Here is a 22,757-nt window from a genome sequence, read left to right on the forward strand (position 1 = left end):
CCGTTGGTATCGTAAGGGTTGTGCAATATTGCATTTGGTGTAAAGTCATCATAGTGCAAAAAAATAGTCAGCATATGCATTGGTGCAAACATAGACATCATAGTGCATAAAAAAGGAAATGGTCAGACATTGTGCAAGGTGAGCAGTAAACGTAGTGCAGTCGACATGTGCAAGAACATAGACATGAGTACCATTATATTCGTATGAGGTAGTGTTGGCACAAGTTTTCAGTTTTGTTTTGTTTTTTTGTGCGGTGTCTGCCAAAGCCTGTGTGGATATACCACTTAAAATTTGTCTCCCTTCACAGTGACTTAAGAGTGTTGAGGCTCATTTTTGTCCTAAAATTATGGTTTCAAAAGAAGGTGCAGGCCAAGTTCTTTTGGAAAAATGTCACAAAATGTATTTGCCTTCAGTGCAGACCGTGCTGGGCGAGCAGGTGTACAGCTCCGCTCATTCCTAGTGCTTTTGGGTGTTTAAAAATCGTTACAATTGTTAAATGTCTCATCAATGCACATGTATTATTAAATGAGATTTCATATCAGGGATTGTTTAGCGATTTACATCCAAAACGGGGTTTATTAGTGTGACACCTTTATTGTAAACCGTATTTAAATATTGTCCTATATATACTGAACTGAACCCTTGAATTGTTCAGTATCGTCTCGATTTCGTACGTAAGACAATCGGCTCCGAAAGGAACAACATATTTAGTATTTGCGCAGGTTCTCTTTTATCTCAGAGCCATATGTACAATTAAAAAGACCCATATATGGCTCGCGAGCCATAGGTTTCCGAACCCTGGTCGAGACCTACCATTTGAATAATGTGTAAAATACAATTTTTACTTTTTCAGATCGTGATCGAATTCGACAAGGTACTATGTAAGGTTTCGAGCTATTGTCTTACCTGTTTCCCAGCTAAGATGCCCATGCTACAATCATCTGCAGGAATTTAACCTTCCGCCCAACCCCTCTCCAGAAAAATCAGATGGGAATAAAGCCCCTCTTTTTCTGTGTGTTCCAGATTAAATCATTCCGTTTTAGTAGCACTTGCAGTGACAAAACCTGAGAGTGTTGCCTTTCAAAAGAGATGACAACCACCAATATGCTCCAAGCAGTTCAAAAACAGTATTCGATTTAGTTTCGGTACGTCTTTGACTAAGATTTTAGGCGAATTTTACAAGAACGGTAGGGGTAAATTGAGTTAACGTGCACTGTAAAATACCTGATTTGAGCATCAAAACCTTTGACCTTACCTACTTTTGATGGTTCAGATCACTTTAACCACAATTGGCTACGGTGACAAGACGCCACAGACTTGGACTGGGAGGCTATTGTCTGCCGGCTTCGCTCTCCTTGGAATCTCCTTCTTCGCCTTGCCTGCTGTGAGACACTGACCCACACCGTAAACCAGGGGTCTCCAACCGGGTACCTTTTGAGACAGGCAAGGCCCTCGCTGAGCTGTGCTAAAAATACCCAACCAGTGCTCGGTCATTTTGATTTTCTAGTAAAAATAACTTTGGTGGTTGACTTAGTCAAATTTAGCCTACATCCTACTTATCTCTCTTTCTTTCTCTCTTTGTCTCTCTCTCTCTCTCTCTCTCTTGGTCTCTCTCTCTCTTCGTCTCTCTCTCTTCGTCTCTCTCTCTCTTTGTCTCAATCTTTCTCTCTCTCTCTCTCTCTCTCTCTTTGTCCCTCGTCTCTCTATCCTTATTTCTTCCTCTCTCTCTCTTTTTTTTCCTCATTATACTTCCCAAAATAACCTGGTACCAACAAAGTAACTATACAGTAAGTAGAACAAGATAAGATGTTATTTTAGAAATATGTATGAAAGTGCACTAATAAGTAGTAAAAAGTAGCTTGACGCTTGAAAAAGGTTGGAGACCCCTGAAGTAGACGATTTGTTGAAAATTGTTAGTAAAGTTCCTATTTGGTTGTTTGGGGTTTTAGGGCATCCTGGGTTCAGGTTTTGCTCTAAAGGTACAGGAGCAACATCGGCAGAAGCACTTTGAAAAGAGACGGAATCCTGCAGCCAGCCTCATCCAGGTGACACACACAAAATGAACCCCGTTCACTTGCAACACTTGCTAAATTGGAAAACACATTTTTGTGCACTGTTGCATGTTTCATATCTGTAGTAGTTGTGTGTTTGTGTATAAATGTGTGCTTGTGGGAGGTTAGTAATAAATGAAATACGTTGTTCCCATGGCAATCTGGCCCTGGACAAATGTAATTTCTGGCTGCAATGGTAACATGCAAGCAATATTCTGATTAAAACATTGATGCACAAATAAAAAACTTAGCGCACATTTACATTGAATATTAGCCAATATGTGACTAAGTTTACATGCAGAGGGTATTGGTCCTTTGCACACACGAGACGACACCACATGACGATGCCATGACACACGGCAATGAACCACAGTCAAGTCAAGTCACATTTATTTATATAGCCCTTAATCACATTTTTGTGATTATGTCTCAAAGGACTGCACAGGATTGCAACTACACAATTACCTGATCTTAAACCAACAAGCGGGCAGGGAACAACTCAAAACCTCAGCGTGAGGAAAAAGAGAAACCTTGAGAAGGGACCTCACGAGTGGTAATCCCCCTTTCAGGATGACCAGGGTGAACTAGATTTAGCATTACAGTACACAAACAGTAAACACAAGGTAACATGTTGAAATTTTGTCAGGAAAGTGCATGACAGAATGACACAGTAAACAGTACTCCCAGTAGAGGAAGGCCAGTAAACAGTAGTCAACAACAACAAAAACCATACCATTCAGCACAGTTGGCAATGACTGGTCAAAGGAATATTGTGCAGCTATCAGATGAGGCCGATCAAGTCAAGTCACATTTATTTGTAACGCTGTTATCACAAAATGTCTCAAAGGACTGCACAGGCCACAATTACACCATTCTCTGAGCTGAATCCTACATGCAGGCAAGGAAGAACTCAAAGCCTCAACATGAGGAAAATTGTAAACCTTAAGAAGGGGCCTCACAAGTGGTAATCTCCCTTCCAGAATGACCAGGCTGCAATAGTCATAGAGTAACAGTACACAAAACATAGTAAACTTCAATTAAAAAAAATGGAAAAAAACATAGGTATTATTTTAAGACTGTTCAAAAACTTCATGACAGCAACAGCGCATCTTCCCATCTCTGCCGGCTGGTCGATGAGATGTTGAAATGCTTCAGGTCCAGGTGCTGGTCTACTGACTCATCTAGATAAATCCTTCTCCCTCATTTCATCAGACAGGCAGTCAGTAAGGACAAGAAAAGAAAAATACAAGTTGTAACATCAATCATGAGCATCAAAGTAGTCTAGATTGAGAAAATCGTTTGCAGAGCATTCCGCAGCACCTGGGCCCAGATGGAGAACGCTTTCGAGCCTACAGATTTTTTATTGGCTTTCCGAGCAGAGGCTCTGTGCAGGAACATATTGGGAGATCAAATCAGAGAGATAATATGGGGGCAAGTCCATGCAAACATTTGTATGTTGGTAAGAGAACCTTAAAGTCACTTCTTAAGGCGACCGGGAGCCATTGCAAGTTAGCTAATATAAGAGTGATGTGGTCAAACTTTCTTGACTTAGTCTAAAGTTTTGCTGCCGCATTTTGAACCAGCTGAAGACTTTTGAAACAATCACACAGAGATCCATTTCAACAAGAACACAAAAAACAAGACATGTACTGCACAACTCATAGTTAGGGCAGACAAGTGGGAGCTTAGATGCTGGGGGCATCTGGCTCAAGCTGCCATGTCTTGTCTTTTCAATGCATGGATCAGGACACTTAGCAATAGGTGGTCTTGCTGCAGCTCCCCTCTAAAAGCAGGTCATAATATGTATGATGGACAACACACACCACAAAACAGTCAACTGACTGTGCGTCCACAGAACCTGTGTAAATATGTATATTCATGAGGTTACATGTAAATACACAGGATATGTAGCTGTAAAACACAATTATTAAGAAAGTCAAGGGGGTAGGAATCAACAAGTATATGCTTCTTCCTATTCCTTTTCAGACATATTACGTTTACATTGTTATTGTTTGTTTTTTGACTTGTTTTTGTTTATGTCATGTTCGAAATAGTTTCATTCATTTGACTTCCGTCCTCTCAGGTGCTTTTCCAGTCCGTCAATGCGCTTATACTCCCGGGAAATACAACATGGCTTTACTTGCAAATGGTCAGTAGTCCAATTGGACTATCGCCGGTATTGCTGTTAAACAAAGCCATGTAAACGCCTACAGAAATGTGATTATGATCTTAATCCAACCACAATAAGTCACATTGAAATGTTTCGGGTTTTCATTTTATTTTTGGATTACTTGTGCATGTACTATATTTTCCAGAATATAAGGGTTTTAAAACCCAAATTTGGTGTTTTCATTAAACTACATTTATTTGGTTTAGAATCTAGTTCAGGTGTTACCAATTGAGCCGCAAGTATCGCTCATAATTTTGCACCCTAATTATTTCAACATAGCTCCCTGTTGTGTCTAGCATTTATTATGAAGCAAGTAATATGTTTCTCATTTGATTTTTAACATTAAATTATTGATTTTTCAGTTCATTGATATAGATAATGATTGATATGTCCAGAAGGAAAACGATATTGGCACACCAATAAATAATTCCTGTACGTTTGATTCTAAAAAATACGTTTTTATTTACATGACAAGGAAAATTGAATCAAATGAAAGAAAAAGCACATTGTGGCTAAAGCACTCGCAGTGTACACGAAGGGTGAGTGTCGAGAAATTCTGTAGCAATAATAAAAGTATTGATCAGTCAAACTGGTTTTATATATATATATATATATATATATATATATATATATATATATATATATATATATATACTGGACTGTCTCAGAAAATTAGAATATTGTGATAAAGTTCTTTATTTTCTGTAATGCAATTAAAAAAACAAAAATGTCATACATTCTGGATTCATTACACATCAACTGAACTATTTCAAGCCTTTTATTATTTTAATATTGCTGAATTTGGCTTACAGCTTAAGAAAACTCAAAAATCCTATCTCAAAATATTAGAATATCATGAAAAAGTATACAAGTAGGCTATTCAACTAATCACCTGAATCATCTAATTAACTCGAAACACCTTGCGAGGGTTTCCTGAGCCTTAAAAACACTCAGCTTGGTTCAGTAAACTAAATCACTGCTGATCTGACTGCTGTCCAGAGGACCATCATTGATACCCTCCATCAGGAGGGTAAGACACGAAAAGAAATTTCTCAAAGAGCAGGCTGTTCACAGAGTGCAGTTTCAAAGCATATCCACAAAAAGTCTGTTGGAAGGGAAAAATGTGGCCGGAAACGCTGCACAACCAAGAGAGATGACCGCAGCCTTAACAAAATTGTGAAGAAGAGCTGCTTCCAGAATTTGAGGGAGCTTCAAAGACAGTGGGCTGAAGCTGGAGTCCAGGTATCAAAAGCCACAGTTCACAGACGTGTCCGGGAAATGGGCTACAATAGCCGTATTCCCATGGTCAAGCCACTTCTGAACTCAAGACAACGGAAGAAGCGTCTGACTTGGGCTATGGAGAAGAAGCACTGGACAGTTGCAGAGTGGTCCAAAGTCCTCTTTTCAGACGAAAGCAAGTTTTGCATTTCATTTGGAAGTCAAGGCGCCAGAGTCTGGAGAAAGGCTGGAGAAGAGCAAAATCCAAGTTGCTTGAAATCCAGTGTGAAGTTCCCACAGTCAGCAATGGTTTGGGGAGCCATGTCAGCTGCTGGTGTTGGTCCACTGTGTTTCATCAAGTCCAGAGTAAATGCAACTGTGTACCAAGAGATTTTAGAGCACTACATGCTTCCATCTGCTGAAAAGCTCTATGGAGATGAGTATTTCATTTTCCAGCATGATCTGGCACCTGCCCACAGTGCCAAAACCACCAGTAACTGGTGCACTGACCATGGCATCACTGTCCTTGATTGGCCTGCTAATTCCCCTGACCTGAACCCCATCGAGAATTTGTGGGGTATAGTTAAGAAGAAGATGAAAGACACCAGACCTACAAATGCAAATGAGCTGAAGGCCGCTATCGAAGCATCCTGGGCATCAATAACACCTCAGCAATGCCACAGGCTGATTGCCTCCATGCCACGCCGGATTGATGCAGTAATCCGTGCAAAAGGATTCCCAACCAAGTACTTAGTGCATCAATGGACATTTTCAAATGTTTGATTTAGTTTTGCTGTTATAAAATTTTTTTTTTTACTTGGTCTGAGGAAGTATTCTAATATTTTGAGATAGGATTTTTGAGTTTTTTCAGCTGTAAGCCAAAATCAGCAATATTCAAATAATAAAAGGCTTGAAATAGTTCAGTTGATGTGTAATGAATCCAGAATGTATGACATTTTTGTTTTTTTAATTGCATTACAGAAAATAAAGAACTTTATCACAATATTCTAATTTTCTGAGACAGTCCAGTATATATACACATGTTCATATATATATATATATATATATATATATATATATATATATATATATATATATATATATATGTAACTCGGGGATGAATAAAGTATCTATCTTTCTATCTATCTAAACACTAGGTAACATGTTGAAAATTTGTCCGGAAAGTGCATGACAGAAGCACCCCCAGCCTGTAAACTAGTCTAGACAGTCTATGACGGCCACGACGCAGCTTCCCATCTCTGCCATGCAGGCCTTCACATGCTTCAGGTCAAACGCTGGTCTGCTGACTCATCTCCAATCGTCCGTCTCCTTCGTATCACCACTAGGCAGGCAGACGGAAAAAGACAGGACAATACAGAATATGAGGTGGGCATCAATCATAAGCTTTGGAATAGAAGTGTGTCTTAAGCCTTGATTTAAAAACTTCAATTGAGGTTGCAGATCTTATCTCCAGAGGCAGGGCATTCCATAGCACCGGGGCCCGGATGGAGAACGCTCTCAAGCTTGCAGACTTCTTGGCTCTCAGAGTCACCAGTAGACCGGCATTTTCCGAGCACAGACTCCGTGCAGGAACATAGGGGGAAATCAAATCAGAGAGATAAGAGGGTGCAAGTCCATGCAAACATTTATATGTTAATAAGAAAACCTTAAAGTCACATCTTAAGTGGACTGGGAGCCAGTGCAAGTTGGCCAATACAGGAGTAATATGCTCAAACTTTTTGGTCTTAGTCAAAAGTCTAGCTGCTGCATTCTGAACCAGCTGCAAACTTTTGATGCTAGACATCGGGAGACCAGAAAGCAATACATTACAGTAATCAAGTTATTTAGCTGCTGTGCAGCGACCTTTTCAAGTAATTTTGCAAAAGAATGGCATATTTGACACTGGCTCATAATTACCTAGGCTTTCTGGGTGAAGGAGGTCGCTTAAGCCTGGGTTTAATGACGGCAGACTTGAAGGCTACAGGAACAATACCTGAGGATAGCGATATATTAATAATATTTAAAACTGATGGTCCTAAGATCCCAAACAGATCCTTCACCAGTGAAGCTGGAAACGGATCAAGCAGGCAAGTAGTTTGTTTGACCCTACTGACCATCTGTGTTAGACTATCAAGGGACAAATCATTTAAACTGGAGAATGTTTCTGAACAACCGCCGACACGGTCCTTACCTAACACCTCCACATCTTTGAGATAGGAGGAGGTTACAGAGCGTTCTTTTATAATTTCATTCCTGATTAGTTGAATCTTTTCATTAAAAAATTCCATAATGTCATTAGCAGAATAAGTAGAACTATTTGGGTTAAGTTGTTGTCTGGTAAGTTTCGCCATTGTGTCAAACAAAAATTTCGGATTATTCTTATGTTTAACAATAATCTTAGAGAAAAACGATGCTTTAGCTGAGGCAAGAGCTACTTTATATTTCAGCAAGCTGTCACACCAGGCCTGTCGGAAGACCTCCAGATTTGTAGTACGCCATTTTTGTTCAAGTTTTCTGCAACCTTGTTTGAGTGAGCTGGTTTCTTCAGTAAACCAAGGTGTATGCTTCTGAGGTCAAAATGTATGCCTTAAGGTGCGCCACAGAACCAAGAACATTAACCGAAGCAGTATTAAAGTTGTTTGTAAGCGAGTCAACAGACCCAGTGTACGAAGGGAAAGCTGCAGTTACCATAGGTAATAGTCCTTTTAAAGCTAATGCCGTTGTAGGGCGGATATTGCGACTGCTAAAGCCTAAATGTTCCTTATCACAGTAAACATTAAACAGCACCTCACACTTAACAAGATAGTGATTAGAGATGGCATTAGGATACGGTAACACTGTAACATTTTTGGGCTTCTATGCCACGGGTCAGAACAAGATCTAGAGTGTTTCCATCTTTATGAGTGGGCACATCAACTATTTGATTGAAACCAAATGTATCAATCAGTAACTTAAAAACAATTGCAAGTGAATTTGATGGGGAGTTTTTATGAACATTGAAAATCACCAATAATTACAACATTGTCCGCATAAGTTACTAAGTCTGTAAACGGTTCCGAAAATTCATCCAAAAAATTTGAGTATGGTCCAGGTGGGCGGTACACAACAACTATATGAATTGGTGTTGACATTAAGGATCTCATAACAAGTACTTCAAACATTTTAAAAACAGTAGGGGTACCAGGAGTAAATTTCAACTTACCTTCCGATATAAGATTAACGCCTCCACCTTGTTTGCATGGTCGTGCCAAGTGCGAACTCACAAAGTTAGGGGGAGAAGCCTCATTTAACACTACAAACTCATTTGGTTTTAACCAGGTCTCACAAAGGCCAATAAGGTTAAGATTGTGTTCAATAATAAGGTCATTGACAAGTAAAGCTTTGGAGGCTAGTGATCTAATATTCAGAAGGCCAAGCTTCAGCACTGTGGACTGAGCTGAACCCTTTCCAGAGTTTTGAACCTTAATGGCAACCTTAGTGGTAACCTCCACAGGATTATACTGCCAGATACATACAGTATAAGTGATGGCAGATGCTGCCCGAATTTCATACCACAGGAATATTGTTGACGGGTGGAGTAGCAGAATGACTAGTGGTAGAAAATAATGTTATATCTTCTCCCTCCTCACCTAACAAGGGAGAATCAGACGTAAGAAGCACAGAAGAAGATGCTATAGAAGAGTACAGATCAGGGTGTGTGGTGCAGGCAATGGAACACTCTAAACTACAAAATCTATGTGAATTGCATAATTCTAGCATAGCACTAGTTAGCTCTAGCATTACAGACTCAACACCCGTGGTTACAGGTTCACTAATCACCTGTGACCTGGCCTGCACTAGTGTACCCTGTCATGGAAGGCTAACAGTAATCTATATTTTTAGTAAGCGTGAGAGCACCTTCCCAGTTAGGATGAAGGCCGTCTCTCCTCAGCAGGCCAGTTATCCAAATACCTAAATCCCTGCTGACTACAAAAACTTGCCAGCCACCGGTTTAGCGAGACTAGTCTGCTAAACCTCTCATCATTGCCTCTTGCAGGCAAGTGGCCAGACAATTACTCGATGCCGACTCATCTTGCTGGCGAGATTACAGGTCCTAGCAATATTTTTCTTTATAATCTCAGATTGCCTCATTTTAGTATCATTAGAGCCGACGTGAATGACTATATCAGTGTTGCTAGCCCTGTCCTGGTGTCTAGATTTGCATGTCAGCTCCCTCAAATTAGCCTAAATGTCGGGTGCTCTGGCCCCAGAAATACACATAACCGTGGCTGGGGTGCTAAGCTTTATGTACGGGTGATGGAGTCACCTATAACTAGGGTGCGGGAGCCAGTAGACCGGGGTGGAGTTGGACTAGCTTGGGGGCTGAATTTATTATGTGTCTGAATTGTCTCACCGCGATTAGCATGCCGTTTGGGCTAATGCTAACCGGACTAGCAGGTTCGCTACAACCCACGCTAGCAGTGGTTTCCGCGGCACCTAACATTTTCCTTTTAAACTGCTCTCGCTCACGTACATGTACATACATACATACATGTATATACATACATACTCACATATATATATATATATATATATATATATATATATATATATATATATATATATATATAAGGGGCAGCACGGCGGCGCAGTGGTTAGCGCGTGTGCGGCACAGTTCTAAGGTCTTGGGAACCTCCTGTGTGGGTTCAAATCCAGCTACCGGACTTACTGTGCGGAGTTTGGATTAGCCGGTCCAAATTGTCCCTAGGTGTGAATGAGCAAGCGAGTTGTCTGTCCCTGTGTGCCCTGCGATTTTCTGCCAACCAGTTCAGGTTGTCCCCTGCCCACTGCCCGATGATTGTTGGGATGGGCTCCAGCACCCCCACGACCCTACTGTGGATAAAGCGGTGCAGCTAATGAGATGAGATGATATATATATATATATATATATATATATATACAAACATGTATATACATACCGTATTTTCCGCACTATAGGGCGCACCGGGTTATAGGGCGCACCCCCCAAAAATAGTTTTTGGTACTATATCTTCCATAGATAAGGCGCACCGGATTATAAGGCGCTACAATGGGAACGTCGACAAAACAGTCAGATGATTCAGTCAAACTGATTACCCCCTTAACATTCCCAAAGCTTGCAAAGAAGCAAATACGTGTCGTAGACACGTGCGGATGCGGTGTCCGTACGATGTCACTCAAATGCATCATTTCAAATATCATTCGGAAGGTTAAAGTCTTGGGATTCAAGAAATGCCAAACATTTCTAAGTTTCTATTTTCTTTTTTGCTCGCAACTTTACTGTGCATATGACAATAAACACTTGGAATTGAGTTTAATTCACTCAACTCATCACAGCAACATCAAATTCGTTCTAAAACAAGATACCGGGAAAATATAAAGCCGCATAGCTCACCTAAGTTCTCACGTTCAATAATGATACGCAATCATGGTCTTCTTACAACCGTGAGTGAAGTAAATCCAGGAGAGTAAATTATTTGCAAATACAGACTAATAAAACATGTTTCTTTATGGTGTACTTTAGCAAGCTTGCTAAGCTTGTTACGCCATTGCTAAACTCGGCCAATTGCAGGGTTTGTTTTGGCCCTCTAGCCAATCCGAGGCTCTGAATAACTTCAGCCAGTAGCGATCGATTCAATGGATGATTGACACATCTTTTTCGGCCAATTGCAGGGTTTGTTTTGGCCCTCTAGCCAATCCGAGGCTCTGAATAACTTCAGCCAATAGCGATCGATTCAACGGATGATTGATACATCTTTTTCGGCCAATTGTAGGGTTTGTTTTGGCGCTCTAGCCAATCCGAGGCTCCGAATAACTTCAGTCAATAGTGAACGACTCAAATGATGATTGACACATTGGTTAGGGGCCGGTCACACAGACATTTGCGGCTGAATCACGGTCAGAAATTTCTGCCTTTGAGGCGGACGCTATTGGACGCATTGAGATCGCCATTCAGACGAGTTACAGCGGTGCTTAACACGAGGACGGAAATTCGCGCGCGGGTGGCAGCGCGAATCTGTTTAGCGCTGCTCAATTCTTCAGAGCGCGGGTACTCAGCCTTTCACGAGCGTGTCAAGGCTGAACCACGGCCAGAAACTTCTGGCCGTGAAGCAGATGCTGTTGGGCGCTGTTGGACGTTTTAAGACCGCCATATAGACGAGATAGAGCAGTGCTTTACTCGCGGTCGGAAATTTTCACGTGGTTGGCCGCGTTCAGCTGCTCAAAAGTTTGAGCACGTGTTAAACCGCGTGCCGCACACGTGGTCAACACGAGGAAATGACGCGGAAATGACGCGGAACGACGTGCTCTGGCCGCGGCCAGGGCGTGCTTACACATGGGTAGGACGGGAAATTTCAGCGGGTAATCGTGGGTGGAGCATGGTAATAGCATGTTCTGCGCCTGTATCGCGGTGTTATTACGTGAAATTAGCGTGTTATGCGTGTGACAGTCAAACGCCTTTCTCCGCGTATAAACAGCGCGAATGCCGAGCATTTCGACTATTCCCTGCATGTAAAGGTAACAAGTGATCCATCGCATACCATTCAATTTTTCCTCTTCTTCCTATTCCTTGTCTTTTGTCCTCCTCCAGTAACTTGACATCTACCTTTACAGGTGAAAGCAGCCTTCAGGAGTAGATGTAATGGGGTTAATGAAATAGTAATGACGGCACACATTTGCATCCTTTGTCTCATTGCTATATTGTCTTTGAGCTGATGGTTGGAAAGGAAAATGATTGCCTCCTGCATTGAATGGGTTGATGTTCTATCCAGTTGAGTGGCATTGTAAATTTAGACTGCTAGTGGGGCCCGCTTTTTTTTCTCTGTTGTTGTTTTTACAAGGCCTTTCTAAACATGTCACAAACAATGTGGTCGCTCCATAGAACCATTCGTGAAAGAAAGGCATGGATAATTCACAATCGAGCAGTCTGTTAGTTGATCTGTTCATCCATGAATTGGTCAATTGTCTTTGAGTGAGTCTGTTTGTGGGTCATTTGGTTTGACTTTTGTTTGGTCTACCACCTTATTACTGTGAATAAAACACACAAGACAAAATATATTAATTTAAGCTCAAGGAGAGATTCAATCGGTTCAAGGCCTGATTCTCATCCGACCAAAACTTACACAACTCAGTTACATATTTGTTGGTGGAAATAAGTTTGGAGAAGGAACAAAGTGACAATCCATTGTATGCAGAAGAACGTCGCTTAGATGAGGGATTTTGTAAGGTTTATTGTTCTATATTCTTTTTCAATTATCCATTATCCGTTATCAAATCATAATACGCTACAAAGCCAAGGGGCCGAGACACTTGCTCTTAGCCAAGAGGCTGAGTCAACGTCCTAGCCGCAGAGCCAAGCAGCGATCAGTGCGAATGCACCGTTCCCGGAGGTACTGCAATACCGGGCCGATGCGTGGAGTGGACATAGCAAGCTCTTATTCCATCTCCCGATTGCAAAAATCGATTGGAACTAAATGTCCTTCTTTGAAGCACACAGTCCAAAAATCACAGCCGTAACTCGAGAATGTAGCTTTACACCACAGGCAAATGGTTGAGTGAGTTGAGTGGATCGCAAGAAGATAAGACTCTTTGAAGTAAGGAAGTACCTTACTAAACTAAAAGGACTGGTATGAAAGGTATGATAAATATTTGTAGTAAGTGCATTATAAATTTACAAAATTCCTACCAACTATACAACAAGTCAGTCAGTCATTTTGTCACTAAGTTTGTTAGTCAGCTAATCAGTTTTGAGGGTGAACCCAAGTATGGGGGAAGCAGATACCGAGGCAGGGGTGTTCCAAATTAGAATGGTATTCAATAACAAAACCAGAAACAAAGTTAACAAATATAACAAGGGGTCACAAAACCACAAAATGTTCAAACAACACCAAACACAACAAGATCAAAACCAGAAACAAGGATCGAGCCAGAAATGCTAGGACCAAAGTAACGTAATGTTTAAACAAGAAACCAGAAACAAAAACTAGCAAAACTGGAATGGTGTGGAAAATAAAGCCCCTTTTCAAAGTGTGTCACTCTTACTGACTTGTCAGGCAGGCAGAAATAGGGCTAAATCTGGTGCAAGCAGTGATGGAAAATCAGGATCTATTTAGAGGGCCGGCCCTTTCAGCTCAGCTCACTAAAAAGAGCCAGCTCCTTTGTCTCCCAAACAGTTCTTTAGAATATTGTTTTTGCTTTAATCCTTGGGTCTCTGGATTAAAAGGGACAGGTGTGTGGGGATTGGACACACTTCCAACCCCGATTGGGACCATCAGGGGGAAGGTGGTGGGCCAGTCAAAAATAATCAGTTAATTGAGTCATAAAGGGACATTTTGTATTAATAAGCGCCTCACAGTAGTGAAAAGCTGCACTCGCTCGATTCGAATAATGAACCAATATACATGAAGCATCATATGAACATGTATTTCTAAAAGTACTCATAGATCATAGATTGTATGTATGTAGGTGCTTTTGTGGGTAACTAGCTTGGTAGGTTGGTACGTAGGCAGCTAGCTAGGTGGGTGGTAGGTACAGTCATACCTCTAGTTATGAATTTAATTTGTTCCGGGAGTAGATTTGTAACATAAAAATTTGTAAGTAGACACCCGTTTTCAATGTAAATTCGCTAATCCGTTCCGAGAAATGCAAAAGTATGATTTTTTTTTAATAAATCATAAAAAAGCATCAGAACATGAAAGAAGTTACAAAAAAAGTTACAATACCACACAAAAAAGGCACACATTGTAAAAGAATAAAGGACATAACAAAAATATTCTCTTACTTTTTAACTGGTCCTCAGCAGTGTTTTTTTTGCATCCTGTAATTTCTTTTCCCTTAATCCACAGAAGTAACAACCTCTCCATCTCATCGTTCACAGGCGATCTTTTCTTCGTAATGACCAAGATGTCTTTGGATGGAGCCGTATATTTTAGCGCTTCCTTCTGTTTAATAATCGTGGCGACCGCAGCTGATTTACGGCCATATATTTTGGCGACAATACGCATCCCTTTTCATATCGTTATTTCCTGCTTGGTTACAATGTCTAGAGAAACTCTTTTCCGTTTCTTTTCTCCTTGCTGCTCACTTTTACAAATGTCGTTCTTGGGGTCCATCATTAATGTTTCGTATCGCTAGCATATTGTAGAGTACAGTACTGTTTATAGAGCGGGCAGAGGAAGTGGGCACAAAGAATAAGCGGTAGACACAAGAGCATGTCAGCGCTCACGCATACGAATCGGGTTGTCAGATACCGTACTGCGAAGTGCCGAAAAGCAGCACGCGCAGTACTGGTCTGTTCGTATCCTGAAAAAAAATTTGTACCGTAAGGTAATTTTTTTCTCGCTCTGTTTGCTCGTAATCTGAAAAATTCGTATGTAGAGACGTTCGTAAGTAGAGGTTTGACTTTATGTATAGCTAGCCAGATATGTACAGTACCTATCGACCAACCTAGGTAGCTCACTCGCTAGGCGGGATGCTCGGGAGGTACGCAGGTAGCTAGCCCGCTCGGGAGGTACGCAGGTAGCTAGCCCGCTCGGTAGGTTTATAAGTAGGTAGATAAGTACATAGGTACCTAACTAGGCAAGTAGGTAGGTCGGTAGGCGGGTACGCAGGTAGGTAGGTAGGTACATAGCTAGCTAGCTATGTTGGTCGGTCGGTACGTAGCTAGCTATGTTGGTCGGTCGGTAGGTGGCTTGCTAGCTAGGTACGTATGTACGGACGTAGAAAGCTCGCTAGGTAAGTATTTGTGTACATAGGGAACTCGCTAAGTACAAAGGAGTTGGTGCATGGGTTTGTATACAACCGTGTAGTCAAGTTTTGACACCACTTCCAATGCCTTACTCTAAAATATATCGAAAAATACAATATTCCTGTCGCAAATTATTGAACATTTTGATTGTTTTTATCCTCTAATATGGCTTGTGTATGGAATCACTCCCTATGCAGCTCTGTGCTGTTGATATGTGTAGCATTGCAAGAGATTCTCCCAAAATCTTATTAATTCTGCATTTAAACAATATAATTGAATTACTGCATCAATACAAAAAGGTGTTTAGTTCTATTTATTGTTTGATTGGTGTTATTATACAATGGGCAAGTGAGTGGTGAACAAATATGTGGCTGTAACATCTTAGATAAATGTATTACATTTGTTGAATGTGTTTAAGATATAGATCTGCAAGTGCTTTCATCTATTGAAGTCCCCCAAAGACAAGGGTATCAATCTCATTTTACCTTGGGGGCCACATAATTCTTACGAGAACCAGACTATTAGTTTAAAGAGTGGAAGAGAACAAGAAAAAAAAAAGAAAGACCAAACAGGAGAAAGTGAGTGAAACAGAGAGGGGGTGAGAACAAAAGAGAGAGAAGAAAAAAATATATAAGAGAAACAGTGATATATAGGAAGTAATAGAGAGGCAAAGAGACAGAAATAAAGAAGAGAAAGAGAGGGATAAATGAATAAAACAATAGAGTCAGAAAGAGAAAAATAAAATAGAAACACAGAAATAGAGAACAAGAAAGAAAAGAGAAATAAAGAAGAGAGAAAAGGTAATAAAGAAGACAAGAGGGATAGAGAAAACAATAGAGAGTCAGAGAAAAGGAAAAGGAGAGACATAAATAGACAACAATAGAGAAATGAAAAAGAAATAAGAAGAGGGAGAAAGAGAGATAGAAACAGAAAAAATGATAAAGAGAGAGACCCAGAAAGAGAGAGACAGAAAAAATATATACTTCCAGTTACTTTATGAGGGCAGGTGGCTTTGTTGACAATAAGTGGAATTATTTCAAACAGTAGCTGGTTTTTCTCTTGTGCTTTTTTGGGTGTTGACTCGCAGGCCGTGTTACTTTGTTGAGCCTGATCTGCCCCGCGGGCCGCATGTTTGACAACTGAGTCTTAGATTCATGTATTTTATTTGTTCAATGCTTTTAAGATGTAACTCAAAAGATCAGCAGGTGCCTTCATCTGTTGAAGTCCCCTAATTCACAGGCAGAACAGTAACTACAGTATATGCAGTATTATTTGATTGTAACCATGCACTTTTATTTAATCCACGTACTTTCTGGGATATAAAGCGCACCGGATTATAAGGCGCACTTTTGAATTTCTCTCTTCAGGGTGCATGGGATTTTGCCCATCCAGTTTACCTGTGTTTTGTGGACTTGGAGAAGGCATAAGACCAGGGGTCTTCAACCGTTTTTAGGCGACAAGCTACTTATTAGTGCAAAGGGCACTCACTTTGATATACATTTCTAAAATAATAATTTGTATTACTTACTATGTTGTTACCAGGTTAAGTATTGCAAGTAGATAGAAGAAAGAGTCAAAGAAGATAGAGAGGTATTTGTTAATATGGGACACAGGCTCTGGCATAATTATTATTTCATAGATTTTATCAAATAATCAAACGTCACATAGTGAATTGAAGAATTGGCTTTTGTATGCAGAGCGGGTTTATCGGTTCTATGGTATATTGTCTTTATATATACGATGTGGCTCTCTCCCAAAAAAGAAAAAAAAGAAAAATAAATAAATATATATATATATATATATTAGGGTGGTCCTTATTTTTCGACTTTTAAAATTTCATGCTCTGACCCCTTGAATATGTTCCAATATATACAAAACGTAATTAGGCAAAGTTTCATCAAAATCAAAGGATATTTAGAGGTCGCTCAAGGCCTCTGAAATTTTGGTATGAAAAATAAGGATTTTTCGCACATTATATCAGACCTAGTGTACAAAGTTACTTGTAACTTTTCTTGTGTTACAATTATAAGCAATGGACTGAAATTGGATGTTCTAAAACGCCGTACACATAGGGTTAAGATTTCCGTTTTTTCTCGAAAATTGCCAAAATTTTATCATTTTGGGAAATTTCAAAGTCGTTGAGCTACCTCTAAATATTATCCAAATTGTTCAAAATTGCACACAGTGTGTTTTTATCGATATAAGAACATATGCGGGGGGTCAGAGCCCAATATTTAAAAAAAAAAATGTTCGACCCCTATTAAGGACCACCCTAATATATATATATATATATATATATATATATATATATATATATATATATATATATATATATATATATATATATATATACCGTATTTTCCGCACTATAAGGCGCACTGTGTTATAAGGCGCGCCTTCAATGAATGATATATTTTAAAACTTTTTCCATACATAAGGCGCACCGCGTCATAAGGCGCTACAGCTGTAGTTACGTTATGCAACCATTAGATGGTGCCGCGCTAAAGGGAATGTCAATAAAACAGTCAGATAGGTCAGTCAAACTTCATTAATAGATAACAAACAAGTTTTCCACAACTCCATTCACTCCCAAAATGAATAAACAGCTGTTTTATTATTTTCTCTGAGGTAAAGCATTTTCATGACACATCTTTAACATCTTTGAACAACAGCAAGGCATAATATTTTACTTTTCTTCCATTTAGTGTAACCGCGGTGTACTTGTCCCACCAAAGATCCACATTCACGCTGGACTGGATGATGAGGTTTTTATTGCAGTTACTGCAGATGAAATGAGTCACAACATTAGCTTTTCTGCTGGCTTTGATCTCTTTGATCTCATTAGCAGCTCTCTCTGTAGACTGCCCAACAAAGCATATCAAAGAGCTTTCTTTTCAATTAACATGATATACATTTTAGAATATCACAATACATTTTTTCATCCATTTTAACAAGATACTTTTAACAAGACAGATCGTATAGTGGATTTTTAACGTTTACAATGAATTCAACATATTTTCCTTTAGTCTGAATTTTAACCAACATCATCCTTTTTAATATATATGAGAAAATAGAAATAAGAACAATAATGAGTATAAAAACGGATACAATTTACCTGCAGATGAAATGAGTCACAACATTAGCTTTTCTGCTGGCTTTGATCTCTTTGATCTCTACAAGGGGAATTGACATTTTAGTAAAATAGAAACAAAACGAAAATAAATCCAAACAGCTTGACAACATCAATCACATTACTGTGCATGTTGAGAGATTTGTCAGCTGGGGTTATAGTGTTTAAAATTAACTTCTTTTGGGGAGCACAAAAAGATGTGTCTTACCATTAGCAGCTCTCTCTGTAGACTGCCAACAAACCCCGCCTCCCGGTCACATGTCAGAAGCCAAAACCAAACCCCACCCCATACCAGCAGGTGGCATTGTTGGACACATCATTGCAGGACACTTACCAAAAAACTACACACATATTTCAGCAGGAATTTAAATAAAACAAAAGTTATTATTACACCCGTTACATACACCCCCCTGACTTTCTGCTAAATAAAGCGTATGTGGTGCTCCAAAAAAGGCGAGACAAATTTTGAAAAGAATAAACTTGGCTCTTTAATTCAATTGGTCAAAAAATTGTTAGACGGAATAATTAATTTACCACCCACATTTGCTAAACTAGCAGACCATTTTGGCAGCAAATCGCTAAATAATATTTTATATGGAAGTTCGTTTAACTATTTAGGTTTACTGTAATGATGAAATCAAACTTTAACCCAAAACAAATGTTTTACCTAGAAGCTCATGCAAAGTACCTAGAGCAGGGATGTCAAACACACTTAAGGTCGCGGGCCAACCAGGATAAACATTTATTGAACACACTTAAACTGAATGTTTTTGGAACATAAATATGAATAAAAACAGACAAGAATATTACATTTAAACCTTAAATCACTCATACTTTATTTATTATTTTGCTGTAAATAAAAATATCTTGTTAAATTATACAACTTAGAACTTAACTTAAACAACTTAACATTAAAATAACATTCAAATTCCTTTGCTCCTATGTCAATGTATATATTAAAAAAAAACTTAAACATCCCAAAAGATTTTGCTCTCCTTAATATAGCTCCTGTCAAAAGTAGAAATATGAAAATGCTACACAAATTATTTTGTAAAAACGTCACAACATTCTGAGAACCGGGAGCCTGATGTGGTTACCTTTGGTGCAGACGGAATGGGGCGAGAGATGGGAGGGAGTGCTTGCACTTTTTGCATAGCTCCACCCATCCCTCCCACTCACCCAATCAAACAACTTTAAGTTATCTTCCGGGGTTTTAGGGTATTAACAATTTGTCCTGTGGATTCATCAAAAAGTATCCGAACACTGAACACAGATTATATAGTCAGCTTTTATACAAAGGATTCTTTAGCGTTGTACAGCCAAATTGAGTTTTTTTTTTTTTGTGTAACACCTTGACTGTAAATTGTAGTGAAAACGTGCCCTATATATTCTAAAAAGTACTGCATTGTAATTCAGCTTTGGTTTTGGCTTTGCGTGTATCTGAACAGGATCCATGGCTCAAGTTTTGAACGAGATGGAGAAAATTTGCATGCAATTAAATTTGTCTCTGAGCCATAGGTTCTCATAGAAAGTGCCACATCTGGCTCTTAAATAGTATAGTATATGTCATATATGAAGGAATAGGTACAGTGACTAAAACGTCAGAATATGATGTCCAGGGATGAGATGGCGTTGTTCATATTGACGTAGCATTAATAATAATAAGGTAAAATGGTCTTGCGGGCACGATATGATTACACCGCGGGCCGGACGTGGCACATGTGACCTAGAGCCACTTAGGAATGGGCAGAGCTTTACACAGGATAGGACGTACGCACTCTTTTCTCTTTTGCTTAGCGTCGTCTGCACTGAAGTAAAATATGTTGGTATCCTCGTTTACAGTATTTTGTGAAATTTGAATAAGATCTTTGCTCGCACCTTGTTTTGAAACCATTATTTAGGATGAAAATGGACAGCAAAATGAGCCACAACACTCTTAAGTAACTGCTGTAGGGAGTGGAGTTTTAAGTGGTATATTTAGATTGATATGGGACACAGGCACTGGCATTATTATTATTTTCTGGATTTTGTGCAATAAATGTGCTGAAGAATTAGCTTTTGTCCGGAGAGCGGGTTTGGTTGAATTTTGTCTGAAAAAAATATGGTGTGGCTCTTTAAATAAATAAATAAATAAATATTTCTGCTTGAATGACTTTTTGGGTCAAAAAAGTTCCCGAGCCCTGATCCACAGGGCGGCGGCTCTCCCTTAGAGACATAATGATAGGTTCGGTCATGCCTCCTGGACGCTTCCCTCGGGAGGTGTTCGAGCATGTGTCACTGGCAGGAGACTCAGGGTACGCTAGAGAGACTAAGGCTGCGTCCCATTCTTCTCACTTGGAGCAAATTGACTACCCAGAAGGTTTTGCGAATTCTCAATATCAACAAACATGGCTGGAAAGGAACCGCACAAAAGTAAGTACTTTTCCACAACTACGCATGTATTTGCAACAAAATATATTGAGACATTGTAGCGAGCAGAGACGGGAGTCGTAGGCGGAGTGTCAAACAAAGGTGCCAACGAAAGCTGCTTTAATGACATTTAAACTTGCAATAACAAAACAAACACGAGAGTGGCTCGAGCCGGCCGAAATAAGAGTCCCCCTAGGAACTCGCTAACTAAACAATGGTTCCGTGGGTGAATTATGTAAAACCCACTACACAAGCCCCCCCAGAATTCACCCATAGTCAAAGTCTCTGTGCCTGGTTGGTACGCTGACCCGGCCACTGCGGGTACAAGGAGCTGGAACAGCAGGGGGGTGAGAGCTTGTGGACTCAGTTGGAGAGCCCACAGTTGCTGGGGGCGGAGGGTCAGAGTGGGTACCCACGGGGCCAGAGGGTCGTGCCGCAGGAGGACGGCCGCGCCGTGGGGCTTGGGCCAGTTCCAATGGCTTGGACATATCCATGTGGGCAGGCTTAACCCTGTCCATGGAGACAGTCTCTGGCCTACCACCAATGTCCACGACCATGGTCTTGTCACCATGCTGCAGGATCTTAAACGGTCAATCATAAGGAGGGCGCAATGGTCCGCGGTGGGCATCGTGGCGAATGAAAACAAAACCAGCCGAGCGCAGGTTGGAGGGAACCCGTGAAACTGGCCTGCCGTGTCGCGATGTGGGGATAGGCACAAACGCTCCCGCAGTGCCCTGCAAGATGGACTTCTCCCTGGATGCAGCCCAGGGTGTCCTTGGGTCTGGGATGAAATCACCTGGCACCCGCAGCACTTGACCGTAAACCAACTCAGCTTAAGAGCACTGAAGGTCCTCTTTGGGAGCGGTCCTCAGTCCCAGCATGACCCAGGGTAGCTTATCGACCCAGTCCCCATCGGTCAGGCTGGCGCGCAGGGCCGCTTTCATCGAGCGGTGGAACCGCTCGCACAACCCGTTAGCCTGGGGGTGGTAGGCAGTGGTGCGGTGAAGTTTGACTCCCAGGCTCTCGGCAACCGTGTTCCACATTTCGGAGGTGAACTGTGCGCCCCTGTCAGATGAGAGATATGCAGGGGGTCCAAAACGGGCGACCCATGTGCCGATGAACGCCTGGGCCACATCGACAGCTGAGGTGGAAGTCAGCGGAACTGCTTCAGGCCAACGGGTCGTCCTGTCCACCGTCGTCAGGAGGTAAGTGAAACCGTGTGAAGGGGGCAGTGGGCCCACCAGGTCAATGTTAACGTGGTCAAACTTCCGTTCGGGGATGGCGAATGGTACCAATGGGGCCTTGATGTGACGGTGCACTTTGGCGCGTTGACATGCCACGCATGAGTCGACCCAGTCCCGGACGTCCTTTCTCATCCCTTTCCACACAAACTTCTGGGCCACTAGCTTAATGGATGCTTTCCTGCCAGGATGAGACAGGCCGTGTATTGCCTCAAAAACAGCCCGACGCCAGCCAGCAGGGACAAGCGGCCTAGGCCAAGCCATGGAGAGGTCACAACAAAGCTTGGCCCCTGAGTCTCCAACCGCAACCTCCTCCAGCCGCAAACCAGTGTCTGAGCTCTTGAGTGTTTGGACGCTGTTATCAGAAGCCTGGTCCACACTCATACTGGAATAATCAAGCCCCAATTGCACAGCGCTGATGGTTGCTCTGCACAGGCAATCCGCAACCACGTTGGACTTCCCAGCAATGTGCCTGAGGTCAGTCGTGTATTCCAATATGAATGACAGCTGGCGCTGCTGGCAGGCGGACCACGGTTCGGACGTCTTGGACATGGAGAACGTAAGAGGCTTATGATCAACAAAGACGATGAACTCACCGCCCTCCAAGATGAAACGGAAGTGGCGAATCGCCAACCAGATGGCAAGTAGTTCTCTGTCGAATGCACTGTATTTACGTTCTCTGGGGACCAGCTGGCGACTAAAAAAGGCGAGTGGCTGCCAAGCATTGTCAACCCACTGCTCGAACACGGCACCCACTGCAAGGTCTGATGCGTCT

The 22,757-nt window shown here is 41.1% G+C and overlaps 1 protein-coding gene and 1 pseudogene across 1 annotated transcript in view; one reads left to right on the plus strand and one right to left on the minus strand.

The window, feature by feature from the left end:
- The window catches only part of LOC148353441 (potassium voltage-gated channel subfamily KQT member 4-like), a 132,390-nt gene that overhangs the window by 52,837 nt on the left and 56,796 nt on the right, over positions 1-22,757 (plus strand). The window contains exons 6-7 of the mRNA XM_088351990.1: positions 1,274-1,384; positions 1,950-2,045. Coding sequence (XP_088208116.1) covers positions 1,274-1,384; positions 1,950-2,045 — 207 coding nt within the window. The remainder of the gene's footprint in view (positions 1-1,273; positions 1,385-1,949; positions 2,046-22,757) is intronic.
- LOC148353442 (U2 spliceosomal RNA) lies at positions 12,824-12,961 on the minus strand (annotated as a pseudogene).

Source organism: Urocampus carinirostris, chromosome 13 (assembly GCF_059441175.1).
Source record: "Urocampus carinirostris isolate Australia breed hairy pipefish chromosome 13, RoL_Ucar_1.0, whole genome shotgun sequence".
NCBI classification, from domain to species: Eukaryota; Metazoa; Chordata; class Actinopteri; order Syngnathiformes; family Syngnathidae; genus Urocampus; species Urocampus carinirostris.